At 46.1% G+C, this 25298-nt stretch overlaps 2 protein-coding genes across 2 annotated transcripts in view; both read right to left on the bottom strand.

The window, feature by feature from the left end:
- LOC310789400 (NACHT, LRR and PYD domains-containing protein 3-like) overlaps positions 1 to 25298 on the bottom strand; it is a 291155-nt gene that overhangs the window by 105819 nt on the left and 160038 nt on the right. The gene's annotated exons all lie outside the window — the stretch shown is intronic.
- The window catches only part of LOC310789521 (nephrocystin-1-like), a gene marked incomplete at both ends in the record, with an annotated part of 48653 nt that overhangs the window by 1421 nt on the left and 21934 nt on the right, over positions 1 to 25298 (bottom strand). The window contains 8 exons of the mRNA XM_083651157.1: positions 7479 to 7552; positions 8058 to 8170; positions 13489 to 13588; positions 14635 to 14711; positions 18273 to 18355; positions 18472 to 18582; positions 19744 to 19818; positions 24009 to 24137. Coding sequence (XP_083507283.1) covers positions 7479 to 7552; positions 8058 to 8170; positions 13489 to 13588; positions 14635 to 14711; positions 18273 to 18355; positions 18472 to 18582; positions 19744 to 19818; positions 24009 to 24137 — 762 coding nt within the window. The remainder of the gene's footprint in view (positions 1 to 7478; positions 7553 to 8057; positions 8171 to 13488; positions 13589 to 14634; positions 14712 to 18272; positions 18356 to 18471; positions 18583 to 19743; positions 19819 to 24008; positions 24138 to 25298) is intronic.

The following is a 25298-nucleotide window of genomic DNA, read 5'->3' on the forward strand; positions in this document are numbered from 1 at the left end:
TTAACGCATATCTGCGCCTTCTCTTTGTATGGCGAGTCAGTTTACAAATACATCTCATAGCAATTCAGTTTACAAGTACATTCTTAAAGCAATTCAATAGTGGCAAGTAAAAACAGTGACACAGGCCTGGCTTCCAACACTCCTGTCCAACTTCTCCTTTAAAACACCAACAAGAACAGTACAATCAATAAACCACCCGATACATAAGAAATATACAAGAATGACATACACCGAATACAAACACTCTAAAAACACATACCGGCATTGGCGCTCTCTTGGCTTTACACAGGCCCACCCGCCGAGCCTCACAGCAGCCCCGGACACCTTTACAATACAAAATGTAGCGTTAGCACACAATCCGGCTTCCACACACTTCACCACACACTTGCGCACACACACATACCGTTTACAATGTAGCCTCAGCTCGGCGATCCCCCGAGGAAAGCGCTTATCACCTCATGCCGCAAGGCAATCGGTGTCTTGCAGCCTAGCTGACAGCACTAGAGTCAAATCAACCGCCCTGAGCTCGGCGCGCCCTTATAACGTCATGAGCGCGCCCGCGGTAACCTTGACAACCAGTCACACAGCCTTACATTCACCCCCCCACAAAATAGATCATTGCCCCAATGATCCAGGCCAAGTTACTCTATATTACTGTTGAGGTTATCAATCAGCGTGGACAAAATATCTTTTAAAGTGCCCAACCAGAGACTGTTAACCTGGGCCACTACCTGAGCTCCCGCCCGTCGTCCTCGCCCTGGGACCGCAGATCTTGGCAGGTGGAATGGGTTGGAGTTGATGCCGGCCGTGCTCCGGGCAGACCGCCGGGGCACCATTGGAGGGGGTTCCAGCTCCTCCTCGGACAGCCCACTTCCAGCCCCCTGCTGTGATTCGGCATCAGTGAGATCCAGTTCGACATGCACTGCTTGTGGATCCACTTCACCCTCATCCAAATCACTGGCTGGCCCAAGCAGTGGCTCAGGGTCCGCTCCATCTGATCTTAAGCCTTTTTGCAGCAGCACCGCTGCCTCCTCTTCTGACTCCTCACTCTCCAAACTCCCGCCCTGCCCCCAGTCCATTTCGCCCACCCCCGAAGTCTGAGGTGCAGGCTGATCAGCACCACAGCGCCTGAGCTCCAGACGGTGTACATTACTGGGGCCCTGGGAACCGTCCACTGGAGCAATGGTGTAAACTGCCCCCTTGGGATTCGGACGACATAAAACCTGATAGGGCACGGGCAGCCACAAATCCTGGATCTTATGCCGGCCCCTGAAGGTGCGATTCCGTTTGTACACCAACTCGCCCTCATGCAAAGCACTCTGCTTGGAAGGGGGTCCCCGGCTTCGTCTCCGAGCCTCTGCATGCAGCGCCATTTGTCTCTGTGCGTGCGAGTGAGCTGCCTGTACCTCCCGCTGGTGTGCGCAAATCCAATCTTCTGCCGTGCCATTAAACCCTTCTTCCCCCACCCCAAACAGAATGTCCACTGGCAGATTGGGCGAACGGCCAAACATCAAAAAGTAGGGCGTATAGCTGGTGCTGGAATGCTCTGCTGTATTGTAGGCAAAAACCACACCTGGCAGATGGTCCACCCACCTCCTTTTTTTGTCTGGGGGCAACGTCCTCAACAGATCATGGAGGGTCCGGTTAAACCGTTCGCACTGCCCATTTCCTTGGGGGTGGTATGGAGTGGTGCGGCTCCGATTCATCCCGTATACTTTGCACAGGTTCTGGATGATTTCGGCTTCAAAACACCTCCCCTGGTCGGAGTCAATTCTTTGAGGCACTCCATACTTGTGGATCCACTCCTTCACCAGTGCCTTTGCCACCGTCACAGCCTTCTGATCTCGGGTTGGGACTGCCACCGTGAACTTTGAAAAGACATCTGTGAACAGCAGTATGTTTTCACGGCCATCGCTGGACGGTTCCAATACCGTAAAGTCCATAGCGAGTACCTCCAGTGGTCGGGACGCCAACAAACTCCCCCATTCCGTCACCACCTTCGGCAGTGGGGCTTTGGCCACAATGCACCGCTTGCACCGCCGACAATACTCCTCAATTTCGGAGTGCATCCCTGGCCAATAGCATCTGGCCCGCACCAGCTGAAATGTCTTTTCTACTCCCTGGTGTCCATGACCATCATGCATGTGTGCCAGGGCCTCCGCACGCAAACTGCAGGGCAGGAGCAACTGCTTCAGGCGCCCCCGTCTCGAGTCCTGGAGCTCCCGATACAGCACCCCTGCCTCCTCCCTGATGTAATCCCACTGCCGAAGGAGTTCCACCGTCTCCCTGGCCTCCTGTGCCCGTTCTGCTTGAGTGGGTCTCTGTCCCTTCTCCCAATACTTCCGGAAGGCTGCGATGACAGCATCAGCTTGCTGCTGCGAAACCAGGAAGTTGCCAGAATACACCGGGAAGCTTGACGAGACCCCCATGGCATTAACGGAAGCAGCGTGGTTGCCCCCCACCCCAGCAGACAGAGTGGTTCTGACTTGCTCAACCGTCTGCCATAGCCCCGGACCCTCAGCCTGCCCATACTGCCTTGACAGTCCATTGGCATTGGCATTCTGCTTCCCAGGCTGGTACCGCAACTCAAAGTCAAACTGGGCTAGCTCCGATACCCATCTCTGCTCCACTGCTCCCAATTTAGCCGTTGCCAGGTGACTCTGTGAAGGCTATGAATTTGCGCCCCAGTAGGTAGTCGCGAAACTTGTCCGTAACGGCCCACTTTAAGGACAACAGCTCCAATTTCATGGCACTGTAATTGTTCATGATCCTCTCGGAACGCCGCAGCCCACGACTTGCATAGGCCACTGGCCTCCGGCCCCCCTCCCCGTCCTGCGACAGCACCGCCCCCAGCCCCTGATGGCTAGCGTCGATCTCCAGGAAAAACGGCTTGGTGAAATCTGCGTATGCCAACACAGGGGCTGAGGTGAGCCGCATCTTCAGCGTCTGGAAAGCATTGTCACACTCTGGGCTCCACAGCTGGCAAAAAGGGATCCCCCCGGACCGTGAGCCACGCCCCTTGTGGGGACCCAGAGCTGAAAGGGCATGAAGAGGTGCCGCAATACGGGAGAAGTTCTCCACAAACCTCCTATAGTAGCCCCCGAAGCCCAGGAACGAGGAGAGAGCTGCAAAGCTTTCGGGACGCCTCCACTCCGCCACCGCACGCACCTTCTCCGGGTCGGTCGGCACCCCCTCCGGAGAGATGACATGACCCAGGTACGACACCTCACGCTGGAATAGCGCGCACTTACTCCACTTCACTTTTAAGCCATGCTGACGGAACCGTGACAGCACCATTCGCAGGCGGGCAAGATGCTGGTCAAAAGATGTGGAGAACACCACCACGTCAGCCAGGTACAGGAGCAGTGACTGGAAGTGCTCGTCCCCAAAGATTCGCTCCATGAGGCGCTGAAAGGTCCCCGGTGCGTTGCACAGGCCGAAAGGCATGCGATCGAACTCGAACAAGCCGAACGGAGTGCAGAACGCTGTCTTCTGGCGGTCCCCCTCTACTACCCCCACCTGGTTGTAACCACTGGCCAGGTCGAGCGTGGAAAACCACTGAGCACCCCCCAACGCATCCAGCGACTCCTCGATTCGCGGCAGGGGGTATGCATCCTTCCGGGTCCTCGCGTTGAGCTGCCGATAGTCCACACACATCCTCAGCGCCCCATCCTTCTTGCGCACGATCACCAAAGGCGAGGAGTACGGGCTGGAGCTCTCCCTAATAACCCCCTGCTGCAGCAGCTGCATTATGTGGGCTTTAACCTCCTCATATTGACTTGGAGGAAGCCTCCGATAACGCTGCTTCACTGGGGTGTTATCCAACAGGGGGATATCATGCTGAATAGTCTCAGTGCAGCCCAAATCATGATCATTTCTGGCGAATACATCTGCATTTTCATCCAGCAGCTCCCTTACTTGGGCTGACTGCTGCTCATTCAAAAGAGGGGAACTAAAGTTGAATGGAAACTTGGGCACCCCTACTAATGGCTCTCTCACTGTGGCCTCCTGCATATTAACAGAAACCTCCAGTACCTGAGGCTCCACCTCCTGGAAGGCCACTGAATTAACGCCCCCGGCCACCACATCCGCCACAGTTATGCGTGCCAGACGAGTGCGTGGATCTAAGCACACATCTGTATGGCCAACATTAATGACAGGGAACATTAACTCTCCTCCCTGCATCCACACATATGATGTGGACACCACCAGGTTACCAGGCAGCAACCCCTCATCCACCCCCAAAGCCTCCACTACCACAGCCTGACCTGTGGGGTTGTTATTATGAAACCCTGAGGCTAAAATAAGGCACATAGACCCAGCAGGCACCAAAACAGGCGATGAGTGAAACACTTTAACAAAACCCTCAATAGTGGCTGAGGGAGGTGGACTACTGGAAAAACCCACAGGACATGATGAACAATCCTTGCATTTCTTTATTATATTCATCCCCATTATACCAGGCACCATTTTCCTCTTTTCCTGTGTTACTTCATCAAGGGAGTCTTTCACAATTAGCAGCCCACACTGAGGGTACACCACCCCGGCTATCTGTACATCCAGCCGCAAGTACCCAACATAAGGTAACGGTGTCCCATTAGCCCCTTTCAGACTGAGCCACCCACATTCTTTCAAAGCATCATCCCCCATGTTTGAAAAATGTTGCTGAAAAAAACTCTCCGTCAACACTGACACATTAGACCCCGTATCCCACAGACAGGCCACCGGGACCCCCCCCACCACAGCTTGTACTACTGGAACAGGTCCCACCAGCGCTTCCACTACCTCCTCCTGGCCACCAGATGTCCCCCCTGAGCCTGCTTGCCCCCCATCCGTAGCTTGGCTCCCCACTACGAAGGGATAAAGTTTCCCTGCTGCCCATGTGCACTTTCCCCTAAAGCTGCATCCATACCACCTGCCCCCCTACCGCTGGCCCCACCTGCTCGCCCTGGTGCCCGCCCACACATCCTCGCTATGTGCCCTATGCCTTGGCATCGGAAACAAATAGGCCTACCCTCCGGGTCATATCTGGGCTCCTGCCTTAGGGCCCGGGACCGCCCGCCCACCTGAACCTGGATGTGTGCCACCTCTTTAGCTAGAACCTCCATTTTATCATTCTGTCTCCTCATAGCCTCCCTCAGTTCCAATAATATAGGATCGGGCCGAGCGGAAGCATCCACAGCAGAACACTCCGCGGCCGCTTCACAGGCATATGCAGTTGAAGTTCTCCCCCTCACATCATCGTCCGCCAACAGTATAGCCTCCCCACACAATTTCTTTAGCTCAATACCCGAATCCTGCCTCAACAGTTTCTTTAGCTCTCTCCGCAGTGTAACATCCTTCACATTCTCAGCAAACTGATGTTTAATTGACTCCTCCCCACATAGCCTATCACCCCCCTTACAGCGGCCCACTTCCGCAGCCAGGGACAGTAACGCATGAGAATATTCCCTTAACCCCTCCCCATCCCTCTGCTTCCTATCAAAAAAACGTTTTTGAGCCTTCACCAAAGAAGACGGGGTGCCATAAGCCTCCTCAAGTACTTTCAACATCACTTCAGGGTTTCTCCTCACTTCAACGGCTGAATGTTTTATCTCCTGTTGAGCCTCCCCTTCTAAATGATCATAAATATAGGCAGCCGTTTCTTTACCCACATACCTATGAAAACAAACTGAATTCTCAAGCTCGTCAACCCAGTCATAAAAAGTTAATGAACCCGCAGCCTGACCAGAAAACATGGCAGCTTTTCTCTCCTTAGGTAAATAAATAATCTCCACAGAAGGTTGAGAACGTACAGAGGGGGTGGAGGGTGGTGCAGCAGAACTATCATCAGCCAGTAAACCTGATTCACTAGCTTCACCTGGCTTTTTTGTTTCGTGCAGTTGCGCAGTTAAATGTTCGTTCTGTGAGCGCAAATCGTCCATGTCTGCCTTTTCCTGCACCAACCTCTCCTTTAATCCCCGAAGCTCCATCTCCAGCTCTTCCTTCGTAGGCATTGTGTGTAGCGTTAGGACCAATTGAAGCCGCCGAGTGTCCCACGCTGATCTGGCCGATGTGATGTCTTCACCTGTGCCACTGTCTCTGACCCACACCCGCCACTACTTCACTCACTCGCCAAAAAAGAAACTGCTCACAGCGCCAAATGTAATGTGGTCGCAGGTCTAATCCCCCTCCACTAAATGATGTCCGAAACAGATTCCTCAATAGGCAGTTTTATTCATATTATCATTTTAACGCATATCTGCGCCTTCTCTTTGTATGGCGAGTCAGTTTACAAATACATCTCATAGCAATTCAGTTTACAAGTACATTCTTAAAGCAATTCAATAGTGGCGAGTAAAAACAGTGACACAGGCCTGGCTTCCAACACTCCTGTCCAACTTCTCCTTTAAAACACCAACAAGAACAGTACAATCAATAAACCACCCGATACATAAGAAATATACAAGAATGACATACACCGAATACAAACACTCTAAAAACACATACCGGCATTGGCGCTCGCTTGGCTTTACACAGGCCCACCCGCCGAGCCTCACAGCAGCCCCGGACACCTTTACAATACAAAATGTAGCGTTAGCACACAATCCGGCTTCCACACACTTCACCACACACTTGCGCACACACACATACCGTTTACAATGTAGCCTCAGCTCGGCGATCCCCCGAGGAAAGCGCCTATCACCTCATGCCGCAAGGCAATCGGTGTCTTGCAGCCTAGCTGACAGCACTAGAGTCAAATCAACCGCCCTGAGCTCGGCGCGCCCTTATAACGTCATGAGCGCGCCCGCGGTAACCTTGACAACCAGTCACACAGCCTTACTATCTACAGGTTAGTATAGGTATTACACGCGCAGGTGCACACACACACACACACACACACACACACACACACACACACACACACACACACACACACACACACACACACAGAATCTGACCTTCTGCGCTCTGCTCATGTTGCTCTCAGCATCCAGCCAGGCGCTCTGAGGGAAAACACCGGTCAGTCAAACAATAAAACTCCACATCAGCCAGAGTACCAAAAGTCAATCAATATAACCAGTCAACAAGTCAGCCAATCAGTGAGCCAGTCATAACCCGTCAACAAGCTGAACTGTGTATGGATATATAGAGTATGGATATCACATTTTCAAAAGGTTTTCCTCATCGAGTCTGGAATCACACCCGTTTCAAGGATTATGAAACAAGTCAACGTTACGTTATTATGTGGAGTGCTGTGCTGAACAGTGCTGCTGGACACTACAGGGAGGGGCAAGTTAACACCGGCCGTCGCTGTTCCTTGTTGTTCTGTATTCAAAGTTGGCAAAGTCGACATAATATTCTGTCAGAAAAGAGTCAGGTTCACCAAAGCACCGTGAAGTTGTTCTCTGTCGTCCCCCTGACAAGCATCATCACAGGGCAGCCTGACAGCTGAATACTGTATGTATGTATGCCAGTATGAAGCTCTGCCTACTGACCCTGACAGCATCCAGCAGGTCTGACTGGTCCAACAACACAGAGAAGGTAGACAGCACAGGACTGCACATCACATCTGAGAGAGAGGGCAGAGAGAGAGAGAGGGGCAGAGAGAGAGAGAGCAGAGAGAGGGGGCAGAGAGAGAGAGAGAGAGAGAGCAGAGAGAGAGAGAGGGCAGAGAGAGAGAGAGAGCAGAGAGAGAGAGAGAGAGGGCAGAGAGAGAGGGAGAGAGAGAGCAGAGAGAGGGAGAGAGGGCAGAGAGAGCAGAGAGAGAGAGAGGGCAGAGAGAGAGAGAGAGAGGGCAGAGAGAGAGAGAGAGAGGGCAGAGAGAGAGCAGAGAGAGAGGGAGAGAGAGAGAGAGAGAGAGGGCAGAGAGAGAGAGAGAGCAGAGAGAGAGAGAGGGCAGAGAGAGCAGAGAGAGAGGGCAGAGAGAGATGGAGAATAACAGCATCAGCAAAGCAGCACTGTTCCTGGAGTCGCTAGAAGAAATGTGCAGGTTTTGTGTTGGTCTATTTTTGTTGTTGTTGTTTTTGGAGTTTGTTTACCTGGTTTGTTGATGGTTTTGTTTGGTGTTTGTTTACCTGCACTCTGCATGGTGGGCCTGTCCATCAGCAGTGTGTCAGCCAGCAGCTGTCTGTGCAGAGCCAGCAGGTGGACGCAGCTCAGACAGTGAAGCAGAGAGTCTGGGAGGACACTGACAGGGGACACATCAGAATCAGAATCAGAATCAGAATCAGAATCAAGAATCACCTTTATTGGTCAAGTATGTACACATACAGTACAAGGAAATTGGGTCCGGTTGGCTTAACTCTCAATGTCCTCTCACACAAAATAAAAAGAAACTAGAACGACCGCAACGCAGACTTATGCCTCCGCATTAGTTCATTCTGGAGTCCAAATCGCCATTTGAGGCAAATTGGAAGAGATTCCGTCAAGGCGCTCCTGTGATGTTGCGTTACAGAGCTTGGAAATTGGGTGTGTGAGAGGTCACAGTGACCTTGAACTTTGACCACCAAAATGTAATCAGTTCATCCTTGAGTCCAAGTCGATGTTTGAGACAAGTTTGATTAAATTCCGTCAAGGCATTCCTGAGATATCGCGTTAACAAGCTTGAAAATGGCGTTCGAGAGCTCACCTTGACCTTTGACCTTTGACCACCAAAATCTAATCAGTTCATCATTGAGTCCAAGTCGATGTTTGAGACAAGTGTGATTAAATTCCGTCAAGGCATTCCTGAGATATCACGTTAACAAGCTTGAAAATGGCGTTTGAGAGGTCACAGTGACCTTGACCTTTGACTTTTAACCACCAAAATGTAATCAGTTCATCCTTGAGTCTAAGTAGATGTTTGAGGCAAATTTGCTGAAATTCCGTCAAGGTATTCATGAGATATCGCGTTAACAAGCTGGAAAATGGCGTTTGAGAGGTGACAGTGACCTTGACCTTTGACCACCAAAATCTAATCAGTTCATCCTTGAGTCCAAGTCGATGTTTGAGACAAGTTTGATTAAATTCCGTCAAGGCAGTCCTGAGATATGGCGTTAACAAGCTTGAAAATGGCGTTCGAGAGGTCACAGTGACCTTGACCTTTGACCTTTGACCACCAAAATGTAATCAGTTCATCCTTGAGTCCAAGTCGATGTTTGAGACAAGTTTGATTAAATTCTGTCAAGGCATTCCTGAGATATCGCGTTAACAAGCTTGAAAATGGCGTTCGAGAGGTCACAGTGACCTTGACCTTTGACCTTTGACCACCAAAATCTAATCAGATCATCCTTGAGTCTAAGTCGATGTTTGAGGCAAATTTGATTAAATTCCGTCCAGGCGTTCCTCAGATATCGCGTTAACGAACCTCGTACGGACGGACGGCCGTACGGACGGCCGTACGGACGGACAACCCGGATCCATAATGCCTCCGGCCTGGCTATCGCCGGCGGAGGCATAAAAAGCATGCTCAGGCTAAAACAAACAAGAATCATACCATTAACCAGTGTTGGGGGTATCTCATTACAAAAGTAACATATTACATGTAATATATTACTTTTAGCAGTAACTCAGTAATATAACTTATTACTTATAGGATTTCAGTAATATTATACCAGTTACTTTGTCAAGTAACTCAAGTTACAAATTGAGTTACTTTTTTTAATCAAAGCACATATTTAAATAATTTCCTAATCAAACTGTGTATCATGCAAATAACCACTATAGACGACAATAACAAAGGAAAAGGATCACATTTAGAATTTTGGATTGTTTACACTGACTTCAAGATGGTTGAAATAATTTTTTGCAATGTTCCGGGGTGACGATGTCATTCTGATACTGCTGTTATTACAGTGAAAGTAATGCAAAAGTAGTGTAATAAGTAACGAGTTACTCTACAGACAGTAATATTGTAAAGTAACCTATTACTTTTAAATGAAAGTAACTAGTAACATGTAGTATATTACATTTTGAAAGTAACTTGCCCAACACTACCATTAACTCACAGCACGGTTCCCACTCCTTCTTAAACATCACATTCAAGGATCTTTTCAAGGCCTTCCCAGACCCAATTCCCTCACATTCCAGGACCCAACATGGCATACACACACATATATATACATATATATATATATATATATATATATATATATATATATATATATATATATATATATATATATATATATACTGTAGTTCAAGACAGGATCAAGGTGGATCCTTGCTTTCTGTTGTACAACCTGCATCATTTGTCTTCAATCAGTCATGCGCGCACGTGACCGTCACAATTTCTCAAGGCAGCATATATATATATATATATATATATATATATATATATATATATATATATATATATATCAAAAGAAGAACTATATTGCACAAAATATATAAATTCAAGCACTATTTTTTTACTTGAAAGGCCTTGATTCCCCCCCCTCCCTCAAATGCACAAACTTTTAAGGACTTCAAGGAGCCATGGGAACCTTGTAACACACAGAACCCTGTAACACACACAGAACCCTGTAACACACACAGAACCCTGTAACACACACAGAACCCTGTAACACACAGAACCCTGTAACACACAGAACCATGTAAAACACAGAACCCTGTAACACAGAACCGTCCAGAACGGTCCTCTATCGGACAAAATGTTTTGTCCTATGGGGGCAGCAAACTATGGAATAGCCTACCACTGTCAGTCAGAGAGAGTAGCAGCTTTCACACCTTTAAGGGGCTGTTAAAATCATGGCTCAGATCAAATCAAACCTGCAATCACATTTAAACCTTTTTGTTTTATGTGTTGTTTTTGTATGTCCTTGAAAGTCCTGTGTCCACCTTGGTTAATATCCCTAATGTTCCCTGTTTTTGTTTCATTTGTGTTGTGTTGTTTGTGTTTACCTTATGTGTATGTATGTGTCATTTACATTGCTGTATGTCTATGATTGCCCTACGTATGCACTAATTTTCTTATTTCTTCTTTTAAACTTTTCTGTACCTCACCTGTCGAGGGACTGCGGATGGAAATTAGCTAAGGCTATAATCCGGCACATTTACATGAAAATGTTCATTAATGTTGCACTGTCCCTGAAATAAATAAATAAATAAACCCTGTACCACACACAGAACCATGTAACACAAAGAACCCTGTAACACACAGAACCATGTAACACACAGAACCCTGTAACACACAGAACCATGTAACACACACGCCCAGATCTTTCCAGAAGCTACAATGGAGTGTGACAGCAGACAATGTTTCAGTCATCTCAAACATCAACGTAAACGTCAGGTTTTGGTGTCAGTCCCAAAACTTCAACAATCATACAGGGAGAAATCCATCGTAAGCATGGGTCGGTTTGAAAATGTTGAAACCAGTTCGATATTCCCCAAAAAACGTACGAAACCGGTATATAGAATTTTACCAAAAACATATCTATATCTATATCTATATCTATATATATATATATAGTGTACCCCATAAATGACTATAATGCGACTGCAGTTGGTAGCTATAATGCACCTCTAAGCCAACCAGCACTAACACTGAATAAAAATAAGCAGAACCATTTAACTGTAACAACACAGTTTTTATTCTCATAACTATTCAGCTTAACTTTTCTTCAAACATCAACATAATAAACAAAATAAGACTTTTCCCTACTAGTGCAACTTGAGAAGAGGCTAATACGAAAAATCCCTAACCGTAATTTTTTTTTTTTTTTTCATATAATATTTTTGTTGTTTTTTTCGGTTCGCACGTGATCAAACCGGTTTGGGCTCGTACACCGAACCGAACCGGTAAAACCGGGAATAGCCCATGCCTAATCCATCGTAGAAGAGGAGACATCACAAGACTGTGGAGTTCTAACAGTGTAATAAGGGCCAATCCCATGTCTTACTTGTACCCCTATGCCCCGGGTTTTTGGACTAACCCCCCAGAACAGTTAGGAGGGGTACTGCTTGAAATCTAGCCCTATGAAATGGGACAACCCTTGGAGATTCTGATTCATCATCAGTAGTCAGACAGACGCCACCAGTTTGTTGCCAGACATCAAATCTATTTAGAATCAGAATCAGCTTCATTGGCCAAGTATGTCATTTGACTCCGGTATATGTTGCTCTCAATGTTCTTACACAGGGAAAAAGAAAAGGTAAGCAAACTATGCACAACCTAAAACAAACGGCTATTTACATTATAAACAATAGGTGTGAGGTAGAGTGACCATTATAAATATGTATATAAGAAAGAAAATAGAATCGTATATCTATGTACACTACAGTCTAAGTATATGCAAACCACACTGGATTACAAACAAGGCTAGAAGTCAGATATTGCACAGTTGTATATGGATCTATATAAGCAAAGCTTTGAGACAGTAATTGCACATTAAGTTATTAAGTTATTGAGACACAGCTTATCCATCAAAAGGGGAAATGCAACATGGAAATGGGCTCTGATGCACAAATCAGCCTTAAAGGGATATGCCAACATTTTGAGAGTTTAGTACATGCCTTTATCTTCACTCTGCATGCAGTACAAACTGTGGTAGAGCCCTCACTGCTACTTAGCTTAGCGCTACAATGGCAGACTATGGTACTTTTGCCTACTCCAATTCAGTCGCCCAAAATACACATTCCAACAGCACCAGAAACACTCACATGTACATGTTGTGACTTGTGTACTCATCATGCGATGAAATAATAATCTAAACTTACGTGAAACGGTCATTTTCGTAGTGAATCCACACACCGAGAACTAACAAAGAGGAATTGAACAAAGAGTAACCGAAGTTACTTCCTTGTTTGCCATGAGGCGCATGCGCTGTGCTGATGACTGCACACAGCACATGTGCCTCATGGCAAACGAAAAAGTAACTTTGGTCATACTCTGTTAGTTCAGTTTCTCTTTGTTAGTTCTCGGTGTGGATTTACTAAGAAAATTACCATTTCACGTTATTTTGGATTATTATTTCATGGCGTGGTGAATATGTGAGTGTACATGTGAGTGTTTCTGGCGCTGTTGGAATGTGTATTTTGGGCATCTGAACGGGAGTAGGCAAAAGTACCATAGACTGCCATTGTAGCGCTAAGCTAAGTAGCGGCCCACAGGTTGAGAATGTCAGATCGAAAATACATTGAAAATACATGAAACTAAGATAATAGGATGGTTAGGATATTTTTTTAAATCTTTACTATTAAAGAAAATGCTTACATTTGTGTTTTCTTTTAGCCTTAGCCACCATCTTGCCGATGATTCGCAAGGCATTCTGGGAGATTTCTCATAACCTACCTCTGAAAAAGCTCTGTTTGGTGGGCTACCACTTCACCCTAGCCCTCTGTCCCAACAAGAATGGGGACACTCTACCAGGACACGTGAACGCACTAAATGAGGGTTAAGGGCTAAGTGATAGAGGCAAGGGGTGTATTGGGATTGGGCCTAAGTGGATGTGAGGGTGGATCTTTCCTTGAAGGCTGAACACATCATCCACTGGGTGTGTTAAAGCTCTCCAGTGGTTCTCTCACCTGAGCTGGGTTCTGGTCCGACTTTTGGCTGATTTCAGTTTGACGATCAGCTTGGGCTGCTGCCTGGCCAGCAGCATCTGCTGCAAAACACCAGCTGGAGCTGAGAGAGGAGAGGAGGATTAGAGAGGAGTGGAGTGGAGAGGAGGAAAGGAGGGGAGGGGAGAAGATAGTAATAGAGGAGAGGAGATGAAGAGAGGTGGGGAGAGGAGGAGAGGAGATGAAGAGAGGAGACGAGAGGAGAGGAGGAGAGGACATGAGAAGAGAGGTGGGGAGAGGATAGTAGAGGAGAGGAGGAGAGGACAGGAGAAGAGGGGAGAGGAGAGGAGAGAGGGTGGGAGAGGAGAGGAGAAAGGACAGGAGAGGAGGTGAAGAGAGGTGGGGAGAGGAGGAGAGGACAGGAGAAGAGGGGAGAGAAGAGAAGAAGAGAGGTGGGGAGAGGAGGAGAGGAGGGGAGAGGATAGTAGAGGAGAGAAGGAGATGACAGGAGAAGAGAGGAGAGGAGGGGAGAGAGGAGGAGAGGAGAAAGGACAGGAGAGGAGGTGAAGAGAGGAGAGGACAGGAGAGGAGATGAAGAGAGGAGAGGACAGGAGAGGAGATGAAGAGAGGAGAGGACAGGAGAGGAGGTGAAGAGAGGAGAGGACAGGAGAGGAGATGAAGAGAGGAGAGGAGAGGAGAGGAGAGGAGAGGAGAGGAGAGGAGAGGACAAATGGGGAGAGGAGAGGAGATGAGATTTCACAAATGCACTTGCCAGTTTGAAAACAAGGCTGCTTCTTTCCAGAGACTGTTTAGAGCGAGAAGGCTCAACTGTCTGTATCAGTGTTGTTGTTTTTTTACCTTTATTTATACAGGGGGAGTCTCACTGAGAGCAATGCTGTCTTTTTCAGGAGCGCCCTGTTTACATTCACACACACCTTCACACCTGGAAGCTCACCAGTACAACCACAGTCTGATCTGATGGCCACTGATCAGCTCCACTGGAGCAGTCTGTGCATTATTGTACTTGTAGGTAATGATGATAATGTTTGTGTATAAGGACCACACAATTACAACTACATTTTTATGATGTGTAACTTAATTTGTCATGTATTGTATCAACTGTCCAATAAACTAAACTAAAGAATGATGAGCTCTGCTGCTCCTTCTTACCTCCTCTGGTTACTGAAGCCTCCATCGCTACGTCTTTCTCATAGGGAGTGCCGCCATTCACTGGCAGCTCATAGGTCCTACACACAGAGAGTAGATCAGATCAGATCATAGGTCCTACACACAGAGAGTAGATCAGATCAGATCATAGGTCCTACACACAGAGAGTAGATCAGATCAGATCATAGGTCCTACACACACAGAGTAGATCAGATCAGATCATAGGTCCTACACACAGAGAGTAGATCAGATCAGATCATAGGTCCTACACAGAGAGTAGATCAGATCAGATCATAGGTCCTACACACAGAGAGTAGATCAGATCAGATCATAGGTCCTACACAGAGAGTAGATCAGATCAGATCATAGGTCCTACACACAGAGAGTAGATCAGATCAGATCATAGGTCCTACACACAGACAGAGTAGATCAGATCAGATCATAGGTCCTACACACACAGTAGATCAGAGCAGATCAGATCATAAGGGGGGACCGGTGGCGCAGTGGTAGTGCTGTCGCCTCACAGCTAGAAGGTCCTGGGTTTGATTCCCACCTGGGACGCTCTGAGCACTGAAGGAGTGCGTGCCCGTCCGCATGTCCTCGAGTGCCCACCGCCCGTGTGGGGTTGTCAAAAGGTGTGGATGTCTGTGTGGAGTTTGCATGTTCACCCCGTGCCCCCTGAGGGTTTCCTTCATATAGGAACCCCTCACCAAAACATGCAATATCCTGGTCGCTGAAGTGGTCCCTCCTCTGATCATTCAGGGCGCCTGTTCGGAGGGAGGGGAACTGGTTGGAATAGCGTGATCCTCCCACGTGCTATGTCCTACCGGTGAAGGATCCCCTGTCAGCTGAAAAGAAGCGGCTGGCTAACTGCCCATGTCTCGGAGGAAGCATGGAGCCAGTTTCGGCTCTCCCCAGATCAGCAGAGGGTGGAGCAGCAACCAGGATAAATAATAAAATTAGCACTAATGGGGGATAAAAAAAATAGGGGGGGTGTATGACTCATAGGTCATATACACACAGAGTAGATCAGATCAGATCAGATCAGATGCAACTTTACTGTGTCAACAGGGTCAGTGCAGCACCAAATAGAAATAGGATACAGCAAAGAAAAAAAGATTATATAATTTAGAGCAATGCAAAGAGGGTGTATTAAATGTAGGGCTGTCAAACGATTCATTTTATTAATCGCGATTAATCGTGCGATTAACTATAGTTAATCGCGATTAATCGCATCTTTGTATCGCATGTTTAAAATGCCATTATTTTGCATTTCAAAACATTTTTAATTAGATATTAATCATTCTTACCACCAGTGTGTCGTGATTGGGAATCAAATTAATGCAAATAAATGTACTTTGTGATCTTGAATTTTAGATTTGGAATGTAGACAGGAGGTAACAATGTCTACAAAATATATCTAGAACCGATACTTCCGGCGGCGGCGCTGTGGAGCAGTCGAACCCCAAAATGACACAGCCGAAGAAGGCTGTGTCTGAGCTAAAAACGTTGGCACTTCCATGTGAATAATGGCTCGGTATTGGAAACTGTGTATTGATAACGTGTATATCACGTGAAGCTATTGGAGCCGACCTCCCAGTGGTTAGAGGACCCGCGCATCCGAGACTCTGAAGGAAGAATGAGTGATGAGTCTCGCCTCGCGCTAGCTAGCTGGCTGCTAGCTGGCTGCTAGCTGGCCGCTAGCTACTTTTAGGTGATGGATCGCCTCAAACTCGATGTACTTCGGTGATATTTTAATTCCGTTTTACACAAGGTGCAAACTACTGCTCCTGACTTGTCCACTGTGCCATTTGGGGAGTTTTTTTTAAGTAAAACGAGCCATTTAGAAGCGTATTGCTGTCGTTCTCTTCCATGCCTCCTGCACAAGCAGGAGACAGGAAACCGAACGGCTTGACTACAAGTACGGGTGCGACGAAGGGACAAAATAGCGGCATGCGATTAAAAAAAAATAACGCGTTATGATCGGCACGCATTAACGCGCGATTAACGCGTTAACGCTGACAGCCCTAATTAACACATTCACTGCCAGCCGTTTTTCAATACTGTAGTTAGCTTCTGCCAAGGTTTTTTTTTGAGGATTTTGGCTCATCTTTCAAGAGCCGAGGATTCGTTTCTGTTAGGATTTTGTGAACACACAATATCTCAAAAGAACTAATAGAATGTGTGCTTTCTCTGTCTAAAAGAGTTAGTTTGTAGAGTTAGTAGTTATGTAAGCATTAGCAGTTGAATACAGCATGGTTTCAGCGTCTGAAAATTTATTCTGAGATAAACGGCTTTTTGTGAAATTCGATAGAACAGTCACTTTAACCATTCATTTTTGGCATCAGTAAGACGTCAGACATCTAAACAATAGTTTTGAACAGTAATTTCCTCCATAACAGCAGGAAACCCCCCTCTGCTTCCAACTCCTCCCTCCGTGGGCGTTCTCCTCCGCCCTCCTTGGCTCTGCAGCGGGTCTGTGACAAACGAGTTGCTGCTGCCTGGCTGCTGCCTGGCAGTCTGGATGGGGCTCGCTGGATGGGTTTTGCTCGTTTCTTGGCGTTTCGGTTGAGAGCTCTGATGAAGCTCTTGCGATTCTGGGCTTATTTATGGTGCGTGTTTCAAAGTGTGCATCCAGTCTATTCTTGGAACCCCCCACCGTTGCCACCGCTGTGCGTCAGCGCGAAAGTGAAAGCGTTTTCGCCATCCATTTTACAGTATGAGAACGGCTTCCTCGCGCTTTTCCCTCCAGTTTTGGCTCGCCTCTTTCTACTCTGGAGAGACATGTCGCCACTCAGTGGGTCGGTAAAATAGATTATACACATTCAATACCTCCAATATTGGTATAGGAGACGTAAAAGGGTTAGATCAACGTCCCACCGTCAAAAAAAAAAAATCGATTTTTTTTTTACGTATTAATACGTCATTGGCAGTCAACCGTTGGATTTTTTTTGACGGATTAATACGTCATTGGCAGTGAACGTGTTAAATGCAACCAACAATAATCAAGTAAGATATATGAATGAACAAATATGGTGCGTGTGTTTGTGTGTGTGTGTGTGTGTGTGTGTGTGTGTGTGTGTGTGTGTGTGTGTGTGTGTGTGTGTGTGTGTGTGTGTGTGTGTGTGTGTGTCTCAACAGCTATAACAGACCATTTCACAGCTGGGCTACAGGTGTAAACTTCTAGTTTTCATAATTGGTAGCCTAGGTCATGTCCATAAGCTGGTTATGAGAGGCTTTCACATGGCTGGTCTCCCAAAGAGAAGGGCCAAACAGTGAGATATTGTTCAATATCTACTATTATCGGCAGCCGCTCAATATGGAGGAGGAGCTGCTTTTTGTACCCATGAAGTGGATACTGACCGCTATCTTGCATTACAGTATAACTGTAAATATCAACCTGCCATGTTATCATCCTGTGTGTTTCTTATGTGTACATTATTGTGATTGCCGTCTGGGCACTCATGTAACTGACTGACTCCCAGCATTTGAATGCACTATTACTGTTTATGTCCTTTGCATACTTGTATTTATGTTGACATAAATAAACATTTCAAATGTGTGTGTGTGTGTGCGTGCGTGCGTGCGTGCATGTGTGTGTGCGCGTGTGTGTGTGTGTGTGTGTGTGTGTGTGTGTGCACCTAGCGGGGAGTGGATTTCCGGTGTCGTCGGTCAGTTTGAGGAAGGCCCAGCCACAGCTCAGGTCTCCTCTCTCTCCTGTCGACTAAAAACACACACAGTTCATCACACACCAGCGCTTCTCATACACACACAAATCAGATGGACAAATTCAGCTTTTCTGTGTGCGCGCCTGTGTGTGTGTGTGTGTGTAAGCCTTACATTCCGTATAAAGGTAACTCCCAGTTCAAAGAGGATTCCCAGGTCAGCAGAGTTAGAGCTGCAGCGCAGAAAACAGTCTCCGTCTAGGAGGGTGGGCAGGACACCAGTCATCTGGACACACACACACACACACACACACACACACACACACACACACACACACACAAACACAAACACAAACACTTAAGTCTGCTTTCACTTATGGGACGGTCATGGCATGTACACTGTAGGAGGTATCATCAGTCAGATAAATGTGAAGTCATGAACAGCGCTGGGTATCCAACTTCAATACTTTTATGGCAGGGTTCCCCAAATGGTGGCCACACATTTTTCGCTGGCAACCTTTGGTGCCAACATACTTCCATGCGTCTTTCGTAGATGAGATCAACACATTCAAACCACAGCATGATACTTAGGGTTACTGTAAGCAGGGTTTTATATTGGGTTTGAGTGCAGTCTCTGTCACCTGAGGTAAAGGAAGAGAGCAGCGTGGACTGAGATGATGGTGTGGTCAACAGAAGTCTCTGTCACCTGAGGTAAAGGAAGAGAGCAGTGTGGACTGAGATGATCGTGTGGTCAACAGAAGAGCTTCTGTTGCTAAACAGCTGCTGACTTGAACATCCTCAAGTTTGGTAATACTTTGTACTTCAATGATTTTGGTTTTATTGCAGTGTGGGATTTTCTGTCGACGTCCAATTTGCCGATGCCTTCCTGCTCTCATGCCCGACTGCCGATACCGATGTATCCTACATCTTTTTATTTATTTATGTATTAACTTATTTTTTCTGCCTGATTTCGGGGAGCATCGGGTTTCTCCTGGTGCAGAATTGGCGCGTGTCGTGCCTGATTTTGTGTGAACCTAAGTTGTGCTTCAACTTAGGTTAAGTAAGTCATGCTGGCGTGCACACCCTCACACCGGGGATTACTGGCATCGAATAGCTAGTCAACCATGGAACATGTGGGCGTAATTGGGGCATCATTGTTCCGTCGTATCGGCAGGGATGTTTCCCTGTGCATCCCTAATTAATCATACATCGATGATTATTGTACTGTTATATAGAACTAACGGGGGGCGGGAGGGGAGGGCATTGGACGCCACATGGGTGGGTGGGAGGGAGGGATGAACTTCTTTTGATTTATTTTGATTTGCTCCTAGGTGGGATTATATGATTATTTGTGTCTGTCATTGCGATGTCTGTTGCTTTTCTTCTTTGAAAAAAAAAAAAGATAACAAAAAAAGAAGCATTTGTGTGGACTCCTGCCTCTTCATACCCTGGGAGAGAAGCTCCAGGTCTTGGGGCTCTTGGAGCTGTAGGTCGCCCTCACCGTGTGGATGTTACTCAACACCTGCAACACAAACACAGTCCCTTCACTATCAGACAGAATGTCCAAACAACATCAGCTAGAACTAGAATGACCGCACCGCAGATATATGCCTCCGCCAAACAAGTGAGCAGTCGACATCCATGTCTGTCCAGACTTGGACTTTTGAGTGAAGAAATTCCGCCAAGGCGTTACTGAGATATTGTTTAATTGTTTATTGTGGATCCCCATTAGTCTACACCAAAGGTGAGACTACTCTTCCTGGGGTCCAAACACATAAAATACAAACATAAAAATCCAATCATTGGAGTAAAAACAACACAACAAAAATAAATAAAAACAAACAAAAACAAGTGAGTCAAGGCTCACTCAATATTCATGTCAATCAAATATTAACCGTATCAACTCTTCTCATAAACAAAAGGAAATGTATCGGTCTTCCTGAGTAATTGCACCAGCAAAAACAACTTATACTGACCTTATTTTTACCTCACATGAAACCATCATATTATAATTGAAATACTTGATTACAATATATAATACATAATACATACCGTAATACAAATTCCTTTCATGTTGCACAATTAACAAATCAGTAAATCAAAGACCAAAATCGATCTTATTATTCATAACTGCAATTTTTTACTTTTTTTTAAACATAAATTTGTTCCTTACCATAGTTATATTTCTCTGTATTTTATTCCAGTAAGCAACTGCTCTATACATTACCGCCTTTTTCAGTGCATTTGTTTTTGGTAGAGGTAGAGTAAACCGTGAATCTAATGCTTGCCTTGTGGTATATCCATGTCTAGACTTAGTTGGGTCCAGTTGTGCGTACAAGCCCTCTGGTTTCCCAGTATTCCAGATGTTAAATAAAACAGTTACAAGGCTACATGCTATCCTTCGTTCCACTGTCATCCAGGACAGAGCGGCATGCATCCCCCCGACACCGCTCCTCACAGAGCAGCGTAGAGCGAGGTGTGCCGCCCTGTTCTGAGCGAGCTGGAGTCTGTTCAGGTCAAGCTTAGAGGCATTGGACCATATGGCTGGACAGTAGTCCAAGCGTGATAAGACCAAAGATTGTAGATATGGGTCCCTATCGTTGCATCGGCGCTGTTTCTAGGCCGAGCGGCTGGCGCAGCTCAAATCAGTGGGCGTGGACCAGCGCACTTGATATCGTCGTGCTGGCGCTAGACGCAGCCTCAACCATTACAACCACGCCTTTTAAGCGTAAAATTATGCACCGTCATGCTCATTGGATAACTGCAATAAACGAATCGCACGCTTGCCTTTTTAGCTCCAATTCCAGTGATCCCGCAAAACCAGACGAAAGCCAAACGCTCTGCCCCCCCCCCCTCCCTTCATCCAGTCTGTCTGTCTGCATTATAGGCTATTATTCCATATTATTATGCTTCTCAAACCAATCTAACTGCAGTTTCAATACTGCAAGCATGTAAATACGCTACACTATAGCAAGATCAAAGTGAAAATAATGTACTAAACGCATCAGCTAGAAAAATATAGCCTATTAGATTGGTGAAAGTTTGTCCAGAAAGATATCGTTTTCTCTCCCCTGCTGCAGGTAGAATGATGCACATAAATATACCCTACATTATGTAAAGTCATTGCATAAATGTGTTTTTATTGTAAAACTAAATGTCAAGTAGGGCCAAGTTATTGGAGCGGACATCACAGTATAGCACATCACAGAAGCGCGTTCCGCTATCACTTATCTAAATCACGTTAAACCCACAAGGGGTATATATAGGCTCAAGAGGACATATATGTTTCACATAGGGTGGTGTTTCATTTCGATGTTTTATTTGGTCCAATATTGAAATGTTCTACAATTGCAGGTTGTCTTACCATTACACATTATTTTAGATCTACCTTTTAGATCTATTTCGGCTCATTTGGTTGCTATTTAGTAGCGAAATGGAGGACCCAATTGCATGCTGGGAGTGGACATTCACAGGCAGTAAACTTACAACTGCTATTTCCTATGGGAAGCTGGGTGCTGCTATGTGTTGTGTCTGTTTGAGCGAGGGAGTCAGAGAGAGAGAGAGAGAAGGGTGACTCAGAGGCAGAAGAGCACTGGCGCACTGAATAGGCCTGGTTTCAGAGAGAGACAGAGAAGGGTGACAGGGGAGAGGCACAAGTGCACTGGCGCACTGAATAGGCCTGGTTTTCAAAGGCGCAAAGCGCTAAATTTACGGCAGGTGCGAAGATAGCAGTACGCCGGTATTTAAGGCCCACACGCCCACTTTGGCCCATTCTGGGACTGCGCCACGCCCATTCGGCCTAAAGCGCATTTGGCAGCGTAAAGCCATATTGATATCGTCCCAAAACAGGCGCAAGGCACGTTTTTTTGCGTTTAAGGCCCGTTTTAGCGCCGAAGGCTTGTGGGAGAATAGGGCCCATGGTGTTAACGAGCTCGAAAATGGCGTTTGTGAGTTCACAGTGACCTTGACCTTTGAGGACCAATATGTAATCAGTTCATCCTTGAGTCAAAGTGACATTTGAGGCAAATGTGATGAAATTCATTCAAGGCCTTCCTGAGATATCGCGTTAACAAGCTCAAAAATAACATTCATGACAGAGACAGTGACCTTCAACTTCAACCTTTGACCACCAAAAGGTAATCAGTTCATCCTTGATTCCAAGTGGACGTTTGAGCCAAATTTGATGAAATTCCGTGAAGGCGTTCCTGAGATATCGTGTTAAGGAACATCGGAGGGACGTACGGACGGGCAACCTGAAACCATAATGCCTCCGGCTCGGCTAACGCTGGCGGAGCCATAATAAAAATGTAGGCCTGCGACTAATGATTATTATCACAAACAGGTCAATGGGCCACTTCACAAAGGACTTACCCAATGAGTGAGCTGGAGCACACAAAGTCACTTCAATACATTTGACTTTGTGTGCTCCAGCTCACTCATTGGGTAAGTCCTTTGTGAAGTGGCCCATTGACCTGTTTGCATTAATTTGTCCTGTTCTGAGAGCACCGACCTCCCTCTGTGGAGGGGTTGAAGCGCAGGAGATTCCTTCTACAATGATTATTATCAATTAATTACTGTTTCAATTAATCAATCATTTAGTCTACAAAATCTAAAAAAAAAATCACAAAAGAGCCCAAAAGTGACTATTCAAATATCTTACTTAGTCTGACCAAAAACCAAAGTATTCATTTTATAATATGAAAATCTTTTCATTTGTGAAGCTGTAACCAGGAAATGTTTGGTATTTTTACTTGATAAATGATTAAAACAAGTAATTGATGATCAAAATTGTAATAAATTAACTTTCTGTCATTTGACAGCACTAATAGTAATAATAATTTGTATATTGCTATTAACTCAATCAGCAGTATCTATTCAGCCTAGGTGCAGCCCTACTAATGATTATTTTCATTAACGATTAATCTGTCGATTATTTTCTCGGCTACTCGATTAAGTCGATTGCTCGATAAACGTCACAAAACTGTGAAAAATGTTGATCACTAAAGCCCAAGATGACGTCCTCAAATGTCTTCTTTTGTCCTGACCAACAGTCCACAACCCAAAGATATTCAGTTTACTGTCATAGAAGACTAAAGACACCAGAGAATATTCACATTTAAGAAACTCGAACGAGATTATCTTAGTAAAAAAAAACATCTTAAAATGTCTGAACGATTAATCGATTATGAAAATCGTTAGCGATTCATTTTTTGTCGATTGACAAATCGATTAATCGATTAATAATTGCAGCTCTCATTCAGCCAACTTTACTTTGCAGGGACCTGGGTAAGGAAATGGCTTCATGACAGACTAAAGCGTACATTTATCTCCACGAGTGTCCGTGCGGCCAAGTGATGTCACACCATCAGACACGTCCCTTCGGGAGGCTTTATAAATTAAATTAATTATTATTATTATTATTATGTAATTATTTTTCCCCACCTCCCTCTCTTCCGTCTGGCCCCTGTCCCTCCCACACTCTCCCTCCCTCCCCTCTGTTTCCATAGATCCCTGATCGATGTGTTAATTGTTACTTGTATCTGTTGCCTGTTGTTATCTTGTTTTCTATGTACTCATACTGTGTCAGCGCCTTTGGGTCACTGAAAAGTGCTTTATAAATTAAATGAATTATTATTATGATGATGATGATGATGATGATGACTATTATTATGATTATTATTATGTCTAGCAGAATTCACACTTAAGCCCCACCTGAGTTCCATCGAAGGCACAGAGGCGAATGTGTCTGCTGAGGACCTGAACTCCAACACCAGGAGTGGGAATCCTCCTGCAGCTCCACAGGGTGAAACAAACACTCGTCCTGACCTGACGAGAACGAACCTACAGGAGAGGAGAGAGGAGAGGAGAGGAGAAGAGAGGAGAGGAGAAGAGAAGAGAGGAGAAGGGTAGATAGGAGATGAGAAGGGAAGAGAGGAGAGGGGAGAGGAAAGGAAAGGAGAGGAGAGGAGAGGGGAGGAGGGGATAGGAGAGGAGAGGAGAGGGGTGAGGAGAGTTGAGAGGAGTGCAGAGGACAGAAGAGGAGAGGAAACAGAAGCATTAATTAATGACTAGAGGCTTTTAGCCTGGTAAACTGAACTCACATTACATTTCGTTCTACCAGACCGTCTGGCCTCAAGCCCTGGAAGGGCTTTCTGCAGAAACTGCAAAGCGTACGAGCCAATCAGCGACCAGCCTCGTAGTTGATATCGTAACCGGCCAATCAGGAACGCTGCTGGAAAAACAGTAATGGCTGCCTCCGTGCCTGCCCGCCTCGAGTAGTAATGTCAACATTCGTTGAGTTTAAGCAGCCATAAAGTGCAGTTATTGCTGAAATAGACTCAATAACAACAATTAAACAAGTACAGGAGTTTACATCAGCGGGGTTTCTCGGCGGAAAAGATGGTTTTCCCGTTCTCTGAAATGTGAGTTGACGTGACCGGCTGGTTTACCAGGCTAAGAGGCTTTGCCCTGGTCCATTAAAACACACAGACAAACAAATACCAATCTGGGCACCCAGAGTCTCTCAGGCTGATGACTAATAAGACTCTGAGACAGACGGCTGATACTTTGGGCTTTCTGATGTAGAGCGGACGTCTGCACCAACACTTCCACTTCCATCGTTGTTTCCAGTCTGACAATGTCTCAAATGCAGTTATCTGTTTATAGAGATGAGCCACAATGACGTCGACCTAAAACACCTACAAAAAGTATCGATCAATCAACTCCAACTCAATTTTCTCAGAGGAAGTCTTGGTGCACCTGTGTTACTTCCTGCCTTTTAGACACAAAAGGGCTGCTGTGAAAAAGGCCTATTCTCTCAGAGGAAGTCTTGGTTCGGACAACCGACATACCGGTCGTCTGGCCCAGACTCTTATTAGTCGTCAGACTGAGAGACTCTGAGGCAGTGGTTCTCAAATGGGGGTCCGCGGACCCCCAGGGGTCAGTGGCACTTTGCCAGGGGGTCCGCGAAAAGTTTTCAGGTTAAAAAAAATAAAAAAAATA

Source organism: Poromitra crassiceps (assembly GCF_964638095.1).
Source record: "Poromitra crassiceps genome assembly, chromosome: 14".
In the NCBI taxonomy this organism is placed as follows: Eukaryota; Metazoa; Chordata; class Actinopteri; order Beryciformes; family Melamphaidae; genus Poromitra; species Poromitra crassiceps.